We start from the raw sequence: 17,409 nt of genomic DNA, 5'->3' as shown, positions 1-17,409 counted from the left end.
AACCAGAAATAAGACTGATATATCTTCTTTTATCCTCTCTTAGTCATCCTCCAACAATTAGGATATGTCTCTGTATACAGGAATTTCTTAATTTCCAGAATAACACACATGTTAATAAGTGAGTTAGTCTTTGAACTTTTTAAAAACTAAAATAAATGGAACATTATAAGCCCCAATTTATCAGCACATATCTTGGGGCACATTCGTGTAGTGAAACACAAGAATGTATACTGGATCATTGTTTGTAATAGCAAAAAGCTGGAAACAATTTAAATGTATATTAGAAGCAGAATGGCTAAATTACAGCATACTCATGTAAGAGAATACTATATAAGAGTTAAAAATAAATAAGAACTCTAGGTATCAATATGGACAGATCTCAAAAAAAGCAGTGGGTAGAAAGAAAAAAAATTGCAGAATGGAAGTCAATGAATATCAAGTTTGAAAACATGAAAAATAATACATTATATATGTCATAATAATATAAACAAACATAGGGGTTATAAACTTCAGATTCAGCATTCTTTGAGGAAAGGGTGGTGTGAAATGAGAACGTGAAGGGGTACACAGAAAACTCCAATAACATCTGTAATTTTCTTTAAAAAAAAAAAAAGTCTGAAAAAACTATGGCCAGTTAGTTTTGATAGTGCCAACAGAAAGTATATGGGTGACTGTTATACTATTACCTAAACATTTCTGTATGCTGGAAGTGTTTTATTTTAAAATTAATGTTAAAAATGCATTTATTTTAATTCATATAAATAAAACATTCTGTGATGTGTTTTACCCATTCAATTTTCTATTTTTGAGAACTAGTCAGATGCTATATCAAAATTCTATTATTTTTAACTTCTATATAGTATTCCATTAAACAAATATGACACTTTTTTTCCTACCACGAAAAATGTAACTCTTGTACCTGTCATGCGTATGCATAAATGTTCCCTAGGATGTATACTCAGAAATGGAACTGATGGTATTATGCAGGTCTGCCCATTCTACAACTTAATTAGTTTAGTAGACATTCTCTTTACTGACTTCTTAACTTACTCAACAAATTAACCAACAGTCTCAGAGAATATGTCCCACACATATCTTATTTCAGAAGTTGAGTTGTATTCTGATCAGAGTTAATGCTTTGTTTATGCTAGTTAGTTATATTTGTTAGTATGATTACTAATTTAAATATTGCACTGATGAAATACAGTATATATTACATAATAAAGACAATACAGAACTCAATAAAAAAACCGTTGCCAAATCAGATATACACAACTGACTACTTAATGGGAAGTACATAAAACCTGTATTCAGATTGCTTTTAAAGTATTTTTAGGTTTTCACTCCACTTTAATAGACTGAAACCAGAAACTGTAGCTGATTAATTATAAGTATAGTTTACACAAAAAATATGGAAATACAATAAAAAACACATATTAAAAATAAAAAGCCTTGACCCTGTACAATATATGAGCAAATGAGTCAGCGTTTAGAGTAAATGCTTATAAAGAGCTTATTTTTTTAAACTGTTCTCTGCTTTAACCAACTTTTTTGATTAACCCCATCCATTTCCCCATCCTTATGTAGTAAAATTGGAGAACTTTTACTGTACTGCCAAATTGTTCTCCAAAATGATGGTATCCTTGGATTTTCTAATATAGGCAATATACTGTTTGCTCTTACTGTAGATATCAACTCTAACAATTTTGGGAACAATCTTCTTTTACTAAGTGTGTATATCTCTGTTCCTCAAGGTTTATTACTTTTTGCCTCATTTTCTATATCATTCTCTAACATAGACACTCAGAAAGAAAATCATGATTTTACATTGCAGTTTAAATTTCAGCAGTGATTTCCTTCTCATATAAAGCACCAAGTAAACAGTCTGTTAGTTATAATACTTATTTTACTCTTTAAAAAATAGAAATAATAAGCAGGTAAGTAAGATACCCTACCCTTTTCACATTTGTCTTCTGAAGTATTGGTCAAAAGTGGTGCTGTGAGGACATGCATACAATGGATGTAGAAGAAATTTAAAAATTCACTTTTTTCAGTTTTCTGAAACACAGAATTTAAAAAATACTTTATTATCTTTATAATTAATAAAACATATTTAAGAATTAGAAGTGTGGGTCATACACAAACAACATACTTTAAGATATTGTGAAAGAACAAAAAAATTTAGTTATATTCAACTTAACCTTATATTTCTGCAGAATTTAAAAATCAAATCTATTTCACATTACAAATTCAATTTAAAAATGAAAAAGATCAGACAGTATTATAGAAAGTTTTTCTGAAAAAAATTACTCAGAATGCTTTTTTCCCAAATATGCTTGTGATCTGAAATGCAATGAAGACTCAATCTATCAAGCAATGTGAGAGCAACATAACTGCTTAAAATTTGAAATCCCAGATTTCACAATGTATCCAAATTTGAAAACCACCAAATTGATTTATAAAGCTACCAGAAACAGGATAGAATTTCGATCTATTTAAAATTTTTTTCAAATCTATTACTTGAAAATTTGGGAAACAATGCTTTTTGATTTTCTGGGCTACTATTTTTTATACAACTGATACCATTAACTTGCAATGATTTAAAAATACTATACGTGTTCTCTAAATATAAGGGAATTTTATAAAGGAAAAATATTCCATTATTTTGAGACAATCACTATTAATACTCTGGAATAAATCCTTTTTTTTGACATCTTTTACTGTGAAGTGGAGATAATTCAGCATATATTTTCTTTTTTTATGATGATAAAAACCATAAAATTTACCATCTTAACCATTGTTAAGTGTATACTTCAGTATAATTCACGTTATTGAATGTTAATTTTAAAGAAGGCATACAAAGGCCCTAAATAGAAGTGCTAACATTTCACTAAGATCTTAACAGATTACAATATTGTATTTTGCCCCCGTGAACTGCTACAGGAATACGTTGCTACTTGAATACCAAGTGTACAAATACTTAAGTATTTGTGTATTGTTTTTTAAAACTGTAATTTTCAAAAATCTTATATCTACATAGAATTTATATACTTATGCATAATTATTATATATAAAATAATTTAAAACTAATTAGATAAAAATGCTTTTTATTTCAGAGTAATTTCTTACATTAGTTGTAGCCAGCATGTTCTCTGGATCAATTAGAGTACGAAGAAGTCCCATTAACTGAACAGCACCTCCTAGCTCAGGGTCAGTATCACAGATCATTTGTTCAATTACTACATTAATGAGGAGGATATCCTGAAAGAAAACGTTTCCATTAGACCTGGTTTCAATATAAGATAAATATACCAGCTGAAAGAACAAAATCAAAATCATAAAGAAAAATACCCCAAAGAATAGATGAACTTATTTATTTAAACTTTTTTTCTTTCTAATGTTTTCCAAAGTTCTATAAAAATATTACAGTGAAAAAAAAAAAAAAACCCTAAAGAAAAAAAGGAAGAGCATGCTACAGCTTACGATACCATCAATATAGGGAAAAGGAAAACAAAATCATTTACTAGTGATTCTTGTTCACTGGAGCGTCTAACATTCTCATTCTAGGTTTCAGTGTCAGGTATGAATTTAGAAGCTGACTAAACAAGCAAGATCACACATCATGCGATCACAAAACATAGCTTATCTCAACTTCTAATGAGAAAATCCTTTCTATCAACAAACTCAGGAAAAATAACCCAGTATACAACTCTCCACAGGAGACGAGAGGATGCACATTATGTTATGTAATAATTCAATGCCAATAGATTTATTATTGTATTAGTAACATGCTCTTGGGTCTTAAAGAGCCACAAAGCAGCTTGCAGAAACAAATTGTCTCCTGCTTGTATTTTTAAAGTAGAAATCTTGAGCATTAAATTAGGATACAAAGTGATTGTTCATAAGAAAGAAAAAAGTTTTGACATTAACTCAGTGGACTTAAAAATATGTTTATTATTGGGAGAAGAAAGGTAGTAACTGAAGGAGATGAAATAAGGGAACTGCATGGAATGAAGATAAATATCTTAAGTGGGGAGAATTCTGTAAAGTAATAAAGTTTCAGTATAAAGCACTTTTTATCATTATTTTGTTTTGCTGGCCCATCTCAAACTTAATATACTGTGTTATTCAAAAATAATATTCCCTGTGAAGTTTTTTGTGAACTTAAATGCAATAAAGAACCAACAAAACTATGTCAAAGCAACTTATAATAAGCAACTGCTTAAAATAAGAATCCCACCCTCTATCATGTTTCAAAATTCGAACACCCATAAATCAATTCTATCATGGCAATAGAGACAGAACAAAATTTTTTTCAAAGGGGAATTACGAAATAAAATTCACAGAGTTACATTAATAAGTCCAGACCCAAACCTTATTTCAATTAGAGGGAAAAGAGCAGATTGATTCTACATTCATCTGCTGCGGTTTCTTATTCTGGTGTGTTCAGTCAAGTATACCTCATAGAAAATGTTCAGATATTACAAAAAGGTGTCAGCCAGTGAACTTTCTTCAAAACAATACTATGGTATTTAATTCAAAATAAAAAGTTAAAAAAAAGATACAATTTTAAGAAATAAAATGTGTTATGTTCAATACAAAATATTAAATAACCAACCCAAAGAGATTAACTTACGTATTTTTTTAACTTATTATGACAAATTTCTTTTTTTTTTTAAGCTGGAGAATGTTTTTTTTTTATTTTTGCAGTTTTATACTGAAGTTAATGTTTAATAACTCATTGTTCACAACTGATTTATAAAAAAAATTAACCCTTAAATTGTACATCAATATTCTATAACTACAAATTTTATTTATCACTCTCTTTCAAGTCTGAAGAAAATGATTAATTTATTAAATTCCACAGACGACGCAGTTCCACCAACTTAACAGTTAGTCTTAAGTCCTACGCTCATATGAGAATTAAGAACAGCCAGTATCAAACTGGTCTGAAACCTGATTGTGTTCCTGGCTCAAGATTCCTGTAATAAATTTGTAAATCCACACTAAGACACAAAAATAAACTAGGGTGCATATGTCATATAAAAACTTTACAGTAGAGTAAAAATTAACACTAAAAATGTTACCAAATTTCAACCATATTATGGTGTTTTATTCAATTTCAAAATGCCTGATTAACAGTGAATAAATGCAAATAACTTTATGTAGGATTTTAAAAAAAAGTTTGCACAGCATTTCAAAATGGTTATGGAATTAGTATAATTTTGAAAACGTCGAAGTATGCTGCACATATTGCACTTCTCTGCTAGGCTGTGCTAGTATCTTCCATGGCAAGATATTAAACTACTGAATAAAATACACTTTTAAATCAATAGATACTTGATTACTTTCCCTGAAATTATCAATATCATTACCAAAATCTTCCAGGATTTTGATTTCTTAAATACAGTTTTAAAGTTTAACTTAAGGAGGGGGAAAAAAAACCCCTCATATATTTGACTATGTCCTTTTTGGGTCTTTCAGTGACCAAAGAGAATTTTAAACAAAATATGCTTCATGTTTCCAGGCTGAATAAAAAGCTACAATTTATATTTTCCAAATTTAAAAAATTATACTAATCAAGAGCTATTAATTTTGAAATGTCTGTCTGTAGGTCCCCTTAGAACCTTTCTAAACTTTTATAATCAAGGTGTTTTAATCAATTATGTACTAGAATCAAATTATGTAAGGAAAAACTTTGCAAAAATAAAATCACTTCCCAATATGCTTGACAGAAACAAGCTATTCATTTTTATTTGTGTTGCACTGAAGGCATTACTGAAATTTGTCCAGTGGTTTATTTCCAACTGATCCATTACGGAATTCTTCGGAATGTTTTAAGGTTGGCTGTAGCTAGAGTTCTGACTCCCATTTGGACCCTGCTCTCCTTCACTGTTTGCAGTAAGTTTTGATTTCGGCATCTTTCTAAGAATAGTTGCCATTTCTTTTCTCATCAAAATTCTTCCATTGCTCATATAGTTTTAAAATAACCCTGATTATTTCCAAAATCATCTCCATATCCACAGAAAGCTCAGCAGACCACTGTCTGGATCTTTCTGCTCTGCAACACAGGCTACATGTAGGCAAGCTAAAGCTATCATGAAAGGAGGATACAGTAGGCAAAGATCCGTTCTGGAGTATCATTCACTATCCTCCATGCAAGAGGAAGCAACATGTTTCCTTGGCCAATGTCCTGCACATAGTGGAGGAAAGGTCTATATGGTGGATATACTATCAAGCAACAATCCATTAGTTGTAAAAGACAGAATTCACATTCTAATATATGGTTTAAACCTACAAGGAAATTCCTTTGGAAAGGCATATGAAAATCTAGTTTTTAATACAGAAGTAGTAGCAGAAATCAATTTTGTATTTGAGACTACTTCAAATTCCTCTACTTTGGATGCCAAAAACACACATGTAGGAGCCATTAATACAGGATCTATACCTTTTAGAGAGTATCTGGCATAGAACCACTTGAAATAGACTGTAGCAGTGGTGATAACATGTCTTAATTTAAGATGTTCACCTAATGCTTGGATAACGTTTGTAAAAACTGTACGTAACTTCCAATATTCTTCTGAGAAACTTTTTTTGATATTCCTTCAACAGATCTTGTTTATCAAAATCCGTTGCAAATAATTAGAGCTGTGCCATGGAACACAGCTTGCCCTGATAAAAAAGCACCAGCCGACAGAGCGACCTGCTGAGCAACCATAGACTGACCAGCCCGCGGAGTAACCACGCTCCTCAATTGCTTATTATGGCAAATTTCACTCTCCAGAATTATTTTGAAGCAAATTCCGTATATATAATTTTATAAATATTTCAGTATGGAACATTTAAAAGTATCTTTGAAAGTCCTTTAAAAATAAAAACATGGACTCTTAAAAAAAAAAAACCCAACCAACTACACTTACATAAAAAATTAAAAAGAAATAACCCCAATGCTATTATACCTTAAAAGAAAAAAAAAGAATTTATTCCTGAGTGAGAAATACAGTTAAAATACCTGCCAAAACAAGTAGTTCAGTAAGAGCTGTATTACTTATCCAGTTAGGTTCTAAAATAAGTTTTTACTGGATGTTTCAAAGGCCATTAGAATAAAAATGTGAAATCTGTGGCATAACAAAAAAGACAGTAATTACTGCAAAATCTACTCTTCCAGCTTGGATAGAAATAATGAGTATAGTAAAAAATGTAAATATTTCCTTGTGTCTCAACACATGTTATATTTTAATCTATGTTCCTAAAACCAAGTTTGTTCTATAGTATTAGAAGTTTGAATGCTGTGCATTTATTTTAAAGGAACATCAAAATTTCAACTGCCCAATGACTAAACATGTAAATTATTTATTTTTCGTTTTAAAAGTTGCCACTAACCCAATATAGAATTCAGCATATAGAATCCTTAATCTTGAAAATTAAAAAAATTGCAATTTATCCTTTTTTGTGGGCTAAATATTATTTTGAGGCAACAAAACATTTTTCATTATAGAATTGCTAGATAGCAAAAAATTCAGGGAAATGAAAGGCCTTGATGACTGTGATTGTAAGAAAAAGATAAATTGAGAAAGGGACTTTTTATAGTTAAAAATCAGTAACTTTTCTAAGTTTCATGCATCAATTAAATGTAAACAATGTTTCTAATGAAAACAAAAGCTTTAAAAGTTAAGAATTCTTAAAGTTAGTAGTTTACTCTTCTCATGGTCTGAGAGATTTTATGATGAATACTTTTCATCACACACATCACTAAGGATAAAATACTGAGTGTTAATTTCTAAGTTATCTTTTGTAAAGGATGGCACTAAGATCAGAACGTCAACAGTGAGATAAACTAGGTTATTTATTTCTTTAAAGTCAGATTTAGTATTTTGGGGGTTTTAAAAAAACCTTAAAATATACTTAACACAAAATATGTCTTCTATTTCTTTCTACAGCCTAAACTATACCATAAGCCCAAACTGATTCTTAATAAAACTTAAAAAAAAAAAAAAGGAAATATCTATCAAACATAGACATAGAAATCTAAGTTAAGAGATTAAACATAAAACCACTTTTATTTACTAGTAACTCATACAAGGATAAAGGTAACACTGGGATTCAAAACCTTTAAGAAGGGACATAATTGTATTTTAGCTATTTTCTAAACACTGAAATACATTTAATACAAGAAAGAGTCCTTTAAATTACCGTTATATATGTTCATTTTGTCTTAAAATTAGTTTAAGGGGAAAGTATAAATATTTCTAAAGTGGGAAACTGTAACATTGGTCTCATTATTAAACATTCATCCCACTAAAAAAAAAAAAAGAAAAGTACACATTTGAACAAGTGAAAGTTAACTTCTTAGTGATACTAGGTAAGTCCAGACATATGGGCTTGAAATTATATTTCATTAGTATTTGGAACTTTTTAAAAGACCAACATGTAAGAATTTCATTCCGTGATAATCTGTTTTTTTTTTTTTGTTTTTTTTTACAATCAATCCAATTGCCAGTCGAATACAATACAAATCAATTGGCACATATTCTGGGTCTGCAAATGATCAGAAATCTATTATTTTGTTTTATAATAGATTAAGATTATGGCTATGCCTTTCCTCTTGATAATTTGCAAACACTACTTTACAGGTAATTCACACAGAACCAGAGCATTATTACTTACATCGTCACTCTGCTGGGCTTCTTGCATTACAAATTCTCGGACCATGGATGGACTAAACTCTACTAGATAAGAAAATATATCTGTAGCAGCCGATCTGACTTGCAAATCATCCATGCCCTGATAAAAGGAAAAATAGGTTACTTAGAGATTGTTAACAGAAGTTATACTTGTGTTTTCCTTTTCTTTTCCAAAATTATGTACACCTCTTACTTTTTGGATTTAATTGCACTGGAATCAAAATATATACCCTCTCCAGCCTTTCCTTCCTTTTCATTTAGGCGGCTGGATTAGTTTCAGCCAGATTTTTACCAATACAAATATAAATATTCAGAGAATTTAAAAATAAGAATCAGTGCAGGATTATAAAGCAATGCCTTACAAATGCTGTAACAAGTTTTTTTTTGGGGGGGCGGGGGTTGGAGGGAAGAGTTCTTGATTTAATTATATGCAAAAATGTGAATGATGTCTCCTAGTTAAAACTTCAAAACGTTCCAGAATCTGTCTTTGGTCCTGGATTTGCCAGTTACTTTACACCTTAATAACTGATTCTCTCTTTTATGACTCTCCTAATAGGGGATGCTTTTGAAAACACTTTGGGCATTTTCCCTCTTTTCCAAAACTTAGGTTTCTAAGGTAGTGATCCTCCTGAATGCTTTTCCCCCTTCAACACGTGAAGGATACATGATTTGTTACAAAATCTCCAGGTGATTCTGAAAACATTCTCTGAACTCAGCAGATCTCCTCGTGTGGTCCAGAGAATCTTGATGAGGGGTCTAAGACTTTTCAGGAACAGTATGAAAACTATTTTTATAATAATAAATAATACTAAGGCATCATTAGCCTTTTTCACTTTCAATCTATCGCAAATTCAGTGGATATCTCCAGAGGCTACAAGACATGTGATATCACAACAAATTAAAACACAGATGCTCTAGCTATTGATTAAACCAGACATTAAAGGGATTGACAAAAAAAGTGAAACAATGCCAGTCTTTCATGAAATATTTTTGTTTTGGAAAAATTATTTTTTCATAAAAGTTATATCATTTATGTTAACATATAATGGATTATTATCTTAAAATGAATTAAATATTGAAAATTTTCTCAATTTTAATTTTTCATATAATAAAACTCATAAACAAAAATATGAGAACCATTGCCCTAACCCAATATTGCAGCATGAGGCCCTTTGGTTCAATCTGCCCTTACTTCACTCACTGGTCTAAAAAGATATTGTTAGTTTTTATGAAACACTTAATATTGTTACAGAAGAGAAAATAGTCTTGTAATCATAACATGTAGGATTTTTATTTACCTGAAGCCATATTATATGGAAGTGATTACACATTAATATTATAAATTTAACTTAATAAAAATCTGAAGACTGAAACACTCTTGTAGTAATTCACTATCAAGTGAATCATATCTTAAATTATAAAATTCAATATGCATTACTATAATAAATACTTCCCATCCTTAATATAAATCTACTACAAATTCACAATTTCAAAAACATGAAAAAAAGCTGTGTAGTTACCATTACAATTTCAAGAGCAGGAAGAATCCCCAACTTTGCCAAAGTTTTGAAAAATGCATCCCTGTTTTGAGGTTGTAATGTCTGAGAAAATGCACAAAATTCCTTGAAAAAATTAACCTGTAATGTTAGAAAGTACAGTGAGACATGGACACACATAAAGGTCAAGTTGCCGCACACTATAATGCAATCAACCACAGTGTGGAATTCACCATTCTCATGGACCTTGACTTTTCAGAGTATCCTTGCTCCTCAAAACCTCTATTACAAAAGCTATTAGAAACTAGCCTCCCATTAAAAGCAAAACTTGCATTATTTCTCAAACATTGAACAATTAAGTCTAAACACATTACAGCATCCACATTATGCGTGGACTCTCAGGTGACACACACACACACACACACACACACACAAACACACATTATTCTAAATTTATGATTAAGGTGTAAAAATGCCATATAAGACAGATATTTTGAATTTGAGCATACATTTTCATAGTAACCACGCTATAATAAACAGTTGCTGAGTTTCCAGGGAGACTTCAGAAGTATGATTTAATTTTTAAAAATTGGAAAGGGCATTACAGATTTACAGAATTAGTAAAAAGACTAATTTCATAAATGAGAAAATTGAGTAAGCTATTAATAAAGAAATACAACGAAAGTGACTTGGTAGATTTTAAGTCAGTAATCTTTCATTACTTCTTAAAACCCAAGAACTGATTATAATGTTTAAAAAAAAGGCAAATTGCTGGTAAACACGAATCACAATTTTCTTTCTCCAAAGCATGTTTTATATTTCAAAAAAAGTAATTACAAACATTCAAAAGAGAAAAAACATTTCCAAGAAGCAATTATTTATCATTCTTTTATTTAAGAAGCATTCTCCTTACCACTTGTTTAAAAAGAAAAGCATCTTTATAACATGAACATCTACAATAATGAAAAGTGCAAGTTTGTAGTTCTGTCTTAACATGAACGATATATCTGATTTTGGGATTTGTAAGGTACACCATTTTGATGTGGGAGAAAAACCCACATCAAAATACCATTAAGAAATTTCTAAAATACACAAAACAGTAAGTTTAAGAAACTTTGAGAATAATAATTTGTAGTTTAATTTAAGTATATATCTTTCATGTCATACTAATTATAAAAAACTCTCTTTTACATTAACAGATTCAATATTAAAGACCTGTATGCCAAAGGAGTAAGTACTCTTTAAAGGTTTGAATTTCAAGAATACTTTACCAATTCACGCCGTTTATCATCATCTGTAGCCTCATCTGTTAATTGTGCAAACACTTCAGATAAAAACTTCTCATCTTCCTACATGAGAAAAAATAATTAGTAAGAAATACAAACAAAAGTATAAAGTTACACTCATTTGTATGTTCTACACAAATTATAATTTCAGGATATATTCATGTTATAATTTTTGAAACTTGACTGTACCAGTCAATATTATTATATATACATTAATATTTCATTTAACCAGAAACCTTAACTATAAAGAACTTTTTGGAAAACAAAAAGATGTTCTAGAAGTCATGCATGAAAACTCATTTACTTTAACTTAGAGCCTCTCTAGCTCCTGTCAGGTTTTATTTACTCTTAATTCAAACAAGTTAGAAGATCTCATTACCAGTCCATAGCAGATTAGAAAAATTACAAATATGGAACAGGTAGAGCAGTAAAGGAGGCTGAATTCTGGCAGATAAAATTAAAAAGACTTTTAAAATACAAAAACTCATGAAATATATTAATCTAGGTACATCTGGTAGAGAGTCTTACACGTTCTGTGGTCCCCAAGGATATAACTCAAAACAAAACACTACCATAACTGCTTTTCCCACTGATGATTCTGAAGTATTAAGATGGATATGTGTTAATTTCTCTAAGCACTGTTTAAAAGGACAAACAGAAAAATATAGTAGAGTATGTACCGTGTGATCTTATTTTTAACATGAATTTGTGTCTCAAGTCTAGAAAGGATGAATATTAAAATGTTAATTATTATCTTTTGGTGACAGATTATGAGTGGTTTTTTTTTCTTATCTATATTTTTCAATTTTCTATAATAAGCATGTAGTATTAAATTATAAAGGAAAAAATTGACATGAATATTGAAATTTACTTTAGAGATTTCCATCAACCTAAAATAAAATTGTGCTTTTAAAAAGTTTCAATTATCTTCAAAATCCACTTTTATGAAATATAGTTTGCATTAATTTTAATTCAAGTAGCATGTTCTAAAAATGCTTGTAATAGTGATACCTGCATGGCTCATAATAAAATCAAACCATGACATGTAAAGGATATATCTCAAATACCTGCCTTTCTTACTATATATCATCTATGAAAGCCCTTAAAGTCTTTCTGAATAAGGTGGTGTGTGTGTGTGTGTGTGTGTGTGTATAAAATAATAAATGAATGAAAACCATTAGGTGTGATCATAGAGAATATAACATGTTCTCCCACTATACATCCACTCAAAGACACAGCACTGAGAGATAACTCCTTTCATTAATCTGACTTAGAATGGTGTTTCTTTTGTTACTTATTTTGACTCCTTTTGGACATTTATACACTGTGTGTGACCTGAACCATCATCCATTTTCTGAGAGTTCAACTTCAGATGTAATCAATCATCTTTTACTCAAGTCACTTTTTCCAAATTCTTTTCACCTGAATATATTACGTTTTTGGTGAATAAGTATACATTTACCTCCATTTGTACCTTTTAATACATTTTTAACTTCCTGCAACTCTCCCAGATTAAATCTTCCTTTTTTTGTCTAAAGATTTTTAACCTTTTCAAAATATTTTCATAGGAAAACAGTTCCAATTCTTGATAAACGCTATTTCCCATTTAAGTTCTTTGTATGTGATTCATTAATTGCACGCTGACAGAACTACATAAAGTATAAATAGAGGAAATTTCAAGTACTATATAGTCTGCTAGGAGAATTCTTTGACTTCTAGGTTGTTTTTTTCCCCCCGATTTCTAACATTATTCTTGATCATATTCTACAAAAGCACTCTGTTCCGATGTACATATTAATGAAACTGATTGACAGCTTAAAACCTATCATAAATACAGTTGGAATATTTTTCTCTAAATGTCTGGTTCTCCAGGCTATAACTAGTCTCTTTAGATCACTTACAGGCACACACAAAAACCCAAAAAATCAAAACCCAGGACCCAGTCACCATTTTTAGAATCATGTAAACACAGAAATTTAGAATTAGATCAGGCTTTAAGAGATTACCTAGAGATTGCCTAGTTCAATTTTAAATTTCATGAGACTGAGGTACAAACAGTGGACTTACCTGAGGATAGCTAGTGACAGAGATGGATTTGGAATTCAAGTCTCCTGCATAATGAGGTTTTGTCACTCCCACCAGATAAAATAAACTACAGGACAGATTCCTAAGTAGACTTTGGTCTTGAAACAAACCAAAGCAAAAGACAGACACACACACACACACACACACACACACACACACACACAGACACACACACACAGAAGAATGGGACAAATCTCGTAAGATAAAATTTAGTATGTTAAATCCTACACTGGGTTCCAAAAACCTCTAAAACAAAATGAAGAATTGTATTATTACAAACAGTTGTTTTCTTAAAGGTGTTCGAAGATTTTACACATTTCAGTAGTAATTGGGATGAAATAGAATTAGACACTGAAATCTTGATATATGCAAAATATGTCAAAAACGAACTAAGTCATTGATCCTATGGGGTTTGTTTTTAGCTCAACTTTTATCTATGGAATAGTGGAAATACATGTTATATGTTAAAATGTCTACATTTTAGATACCTGTCCACTATCATTTCTAGTGAAGGGAAAAGTTAAAACCTGTTCTGAAAAGGACCTTAATCTGTAGCTGTCTGTGTGGAAATAACCTCACTGTATTATTGGCCTTTAGGTCAACATATTTAAGTATATTTCTCAATTCTGGGCACAAGGAATTTTGAACTGCAATTAGCTAGAAAATTCAAGCCAATTAAAATCTTAGGCCCCCATCATGCTTAAGAGAATCTCAACATCTTCGAGTACATGCTAGGAGCCAGTGACCACTCTGAATGCGTTCACACAATTTCTCAGATAATTAACCTAATTTAGGCTAGGAATTTTGTACCTTTGCATTACCTCATTTTGGTCCAGTTAGACAGAATTCTTATATTTTCATTTGCCTTATGTAACTCATGCAACAGCAGGTTGACATTCATTTCAGAAGCTACAGATCTGTACACTAGTGAGCCAGAAGGGCATCTGGAAATACCTAATACCTAGCCACAAAATTTTTACGTGGAGATCTCAGAGTAGGGCTTTAGGAAATGAGCCTTTACAGGCCAATGGCCATAATCTTAATTATTTTTTCTCACACTGTTGAAAATTGAATTCAGCATCATGGCTGACACATAAGAGATAATTAAGTGGTAAACCCTAGATAAACAACAGGTAGTTCACAGTACCTGGCTATTTCACTGAATGCATTTCATGGAACAGAAATGAGTAAGACTATTTTTTTAAAGCTACACTTGATTTATATAATTATAGCCTTCACAAATAAAATTATCACAAAATATATAAAATGACATGTAGAATGTTATATTTATAAATTAATTTGCATAATTTATTTTTTAAAACATTAAAAAGCACTAATTTACTAGGTTTTGGAAACCCTTCTTAAGTCAAAAACAGTCATTTGAAAGCTCCACTTCAGCTTCTGTCACTGGGTCCTTTACATCAACTATATTGAATGGGTCTATTTCTAATCTCCTGACTGCAACTGTTTTTCTGCCAGGAAATGAAATGGCACCCTGAATTGCACTGTATCATTTTTAAAAGGCAGGTCCCATATATTGTAAATGAAATGTAATGTGTAAGTCTAACTTTCCTGACACTTATTTTGTGGAATAACAAACAACTGCTAGGTAAAAGAATGATCTGGAGAAGTAAACATTACACAAAAAGTATACCGAAAATAGGTGAATAATGGTTGGAAGTATCATAATATGGAGTCTCATAACTAAATACTAAGTCAGAGATTCTCAACTTTTTGGTCTCAGGAACCCTCTAAATTCTTAAAAATTAGTGAGGGAACCAAAGACCTTTTATTATATGTATGTTTATCAATATTTACCATACTTAAAACTGAGACATCTAAAAACATTAATTTGTTTTAAAAATAAGCTATGTTTGTAAATATTTTTTATGAGCAGGAACTATATGACCCAAATTGTTAAAAATTTAGAAAGAGGGGCTCTGTTTTACATTTTTACAAATCTTTTTAATGTTTGGCTTAAGAGAAGACAGCTAGATTTTCGTATTTTCTTCAGCATTCAGTCCATTGTGATACATTGTTTTGGGTGAAATATAATAAAGAAAATATGGCTTCACAGTGACATGACGTTGGAAAACGGAAAAAACCTCACAAACTTCTCTAAAAAGGCTCTAGGGACACACAGACCATACTTGAGAACCACTATACAAAGTGTACAGTAGCGGCTCCAGAAACTCAGTGACACATAGGGAAATAACAAAAACAGCTACACAGAAAACTCTGCATATAGTATACTATCATAAGTAAAGCAAACGCTTCAAAACCATATTTACTACACTGTTAAGAATTTAAAGGATTAACATAATAAACATGGTATAAAACTCCTACTTTACAACACCAGGAGACAGAATAAAATCAACCTTACATAACAAAGAATTTGATTATCATTTCCTGAAAATTAACGACTGTTTCTCAATCCTGGCTGCATGTCTGAATTATCTGGGAAGCTTTAAGCACACAGCTATAATATCCCAGTAATAAAATGGAATAAAAGATACTTTTAAAAATAGCTGCTTTTGTTTGGGATGATGAAAAAATTCTGGGAATAGAGGTGATGGGTATGTAATACTGTGAATGTCCTTAAATGTTACAAATTGTACATTTAATGGCTAAAATGGTGCATTTTATGTCATGTATACTCTACCACAATTTTTAAAAAGCAAAAAATAAAGTTAAAAAAAACTCAGCTGTGTCACAGGACACTTAAAAATATAAAAGGTCACATTAAGAAATGATTCTCTTTCAGAAGTCATGACGTAAACAAAAGAAATCTTTCAAAGAGGATTGAACAGCAGCTTGAACTACTAAGGAAACTAAATATCTGAAAACAGAATTGTGAAGAACAGCTTAAGTTTACTTACCTGCAACATGCTGACTATCTCAACTTTGTTGAAGAAAATAAAAGACGTAAGAGTAGAAAGAAAATTCTCTTCAAAAACGGATGGTGTAGGCAAAATGATGTCCTGAATGTACTGCACCCTGTAAGTCTGATGTATTTTTTGCCTTAGTTCAGAGTCTGTTATTGGTATAACTTCCTTAAACTTTGCAGTTTTGGTCAGGAATTCTCTATGCCTTTTTGGCTGAGCCAAAGCAGGGTCATATTCAAGGCATCCCACGACATCCATGATACACTCATCAGAAAACATTACTTCAAACAGAGTTGCCTTATTTAGGAATAAGATTCCTCTAATAATTTCATACAAATGGTGTAAGCCTTCAGTGTTTTCTAGGTTCTCACAAGCTTGGAACAGCTGCAGTAGTTTTTTAATATAGCCTTCATTTTCCAAGGCCAGAGCCAGCTTTTCCCTACGGATAGGTGAGGAGAGAACTGAGGTAACTAAGTCAGCAATCTCTTCAAGTTTATTGAGTTCACACGTGGGCAGGTCAATCAGATGACTGGTTTCAGGCATTTCTTCAAATCGTTCTTCTTCTGACTCATCAATGAGGTCTTGTGTGACTTCCACTGATGGATCCTTACCTTGAACCTAAAAATATCCAAGTACAGATGGTTACCTTAAAATATGAAAGAATTCAAAATTTTGGAAATCACATCATTGGCCACTGAATTAAGTAAAAATACCTCCCAAAGAATCTATACTAGTAACACAATCACTGCTAATTAAAAGTGAAGTGTAGAGGGGGAAAATACACCCTGTCTAGAGTCAATCATTTGATCTATGTTAGAGAGAAATTCCCCTCTAATTTTCTTATAACTTAAGGTTAACTGTGATCCCTGATAACCTATTTCAGCCGATGTTCTATAGATTTGTGATGTTAAATTATGTAATAACCATGTATAAAGTTGTTTAATAATTGTACGATACCCAGTATTTTTGAATT

At 31.0% G+C, this 17,409-nt stretch overlaps 1 protein-coding gene and 1 pseudogene across 2 annotated transcripts in view; both read right to left on the bottom strand.

Moving 5' to 3' along the window:
* PPP4R3B (protein phosphatase 4 regulatory subunit 3B) overlaps positions 1–17,409 on the bottom strand; it is a 53,524-nt gene that overhangs the window by 18,653 nt on the left and 17,462 nt on the right. For both annotated transcript variants that reach the window (XM_033124894.1, XM_033124896.1), the window contains exons 4-9: positions 16,431–17,054; positions 11,452–11,529; positions 10,205–10,321; positions 8,668–8,784; positions 3,130–3,261; positions 1,956–2,058 (exon numbers count right to left, since the gene is read on the bottom strand). In XM_033124894.1, coding sequence (XP_032980785.1) covers positions 1,956–2,058; positions 3,130–3,261; positions 8,668–8,784; positions 10,205–10,321; positions 11,452–11,529; positions 16,431–17,054 — 1,171 coding nt within the window. The remainder of the gene's footprint in view (positions 1–1,955; positions 2,059–3,129; positions 3,262–8,667; positions 8,785–10,204; positions 10,322–11,451; positions 11,530–16,430; positions 17,055–17,409) is intronic.
* LOC117033281 (cyclin-C-like) lies at positions 5,838–8,657 on the bottom strand (annotated as a pseudogene).

Source organism: Rhinolophus ferrumequinum, chromosome 13, assembly GCF_004115265.2.
Source record: "Rhinolophus ferrumequinum isolate MPI-CBG mRhiFer1 chromosome 13, mRhiFer1_v1.p, whole genome shotgun sequence".
Taxonomy (NCBI): domain Eukaryota; kingdom Metazoa; phylum Chordata; class Mammalia; order Chiroptera; family Rhinolophidae; genus Rhinolophus; species Rhinolophus ferrumequinum.
The sequence above is the reverse complement of the archived record's forward strand: the minus strand, read 5'-3'. Positions and strand labels throughout refer to the sequence as shown.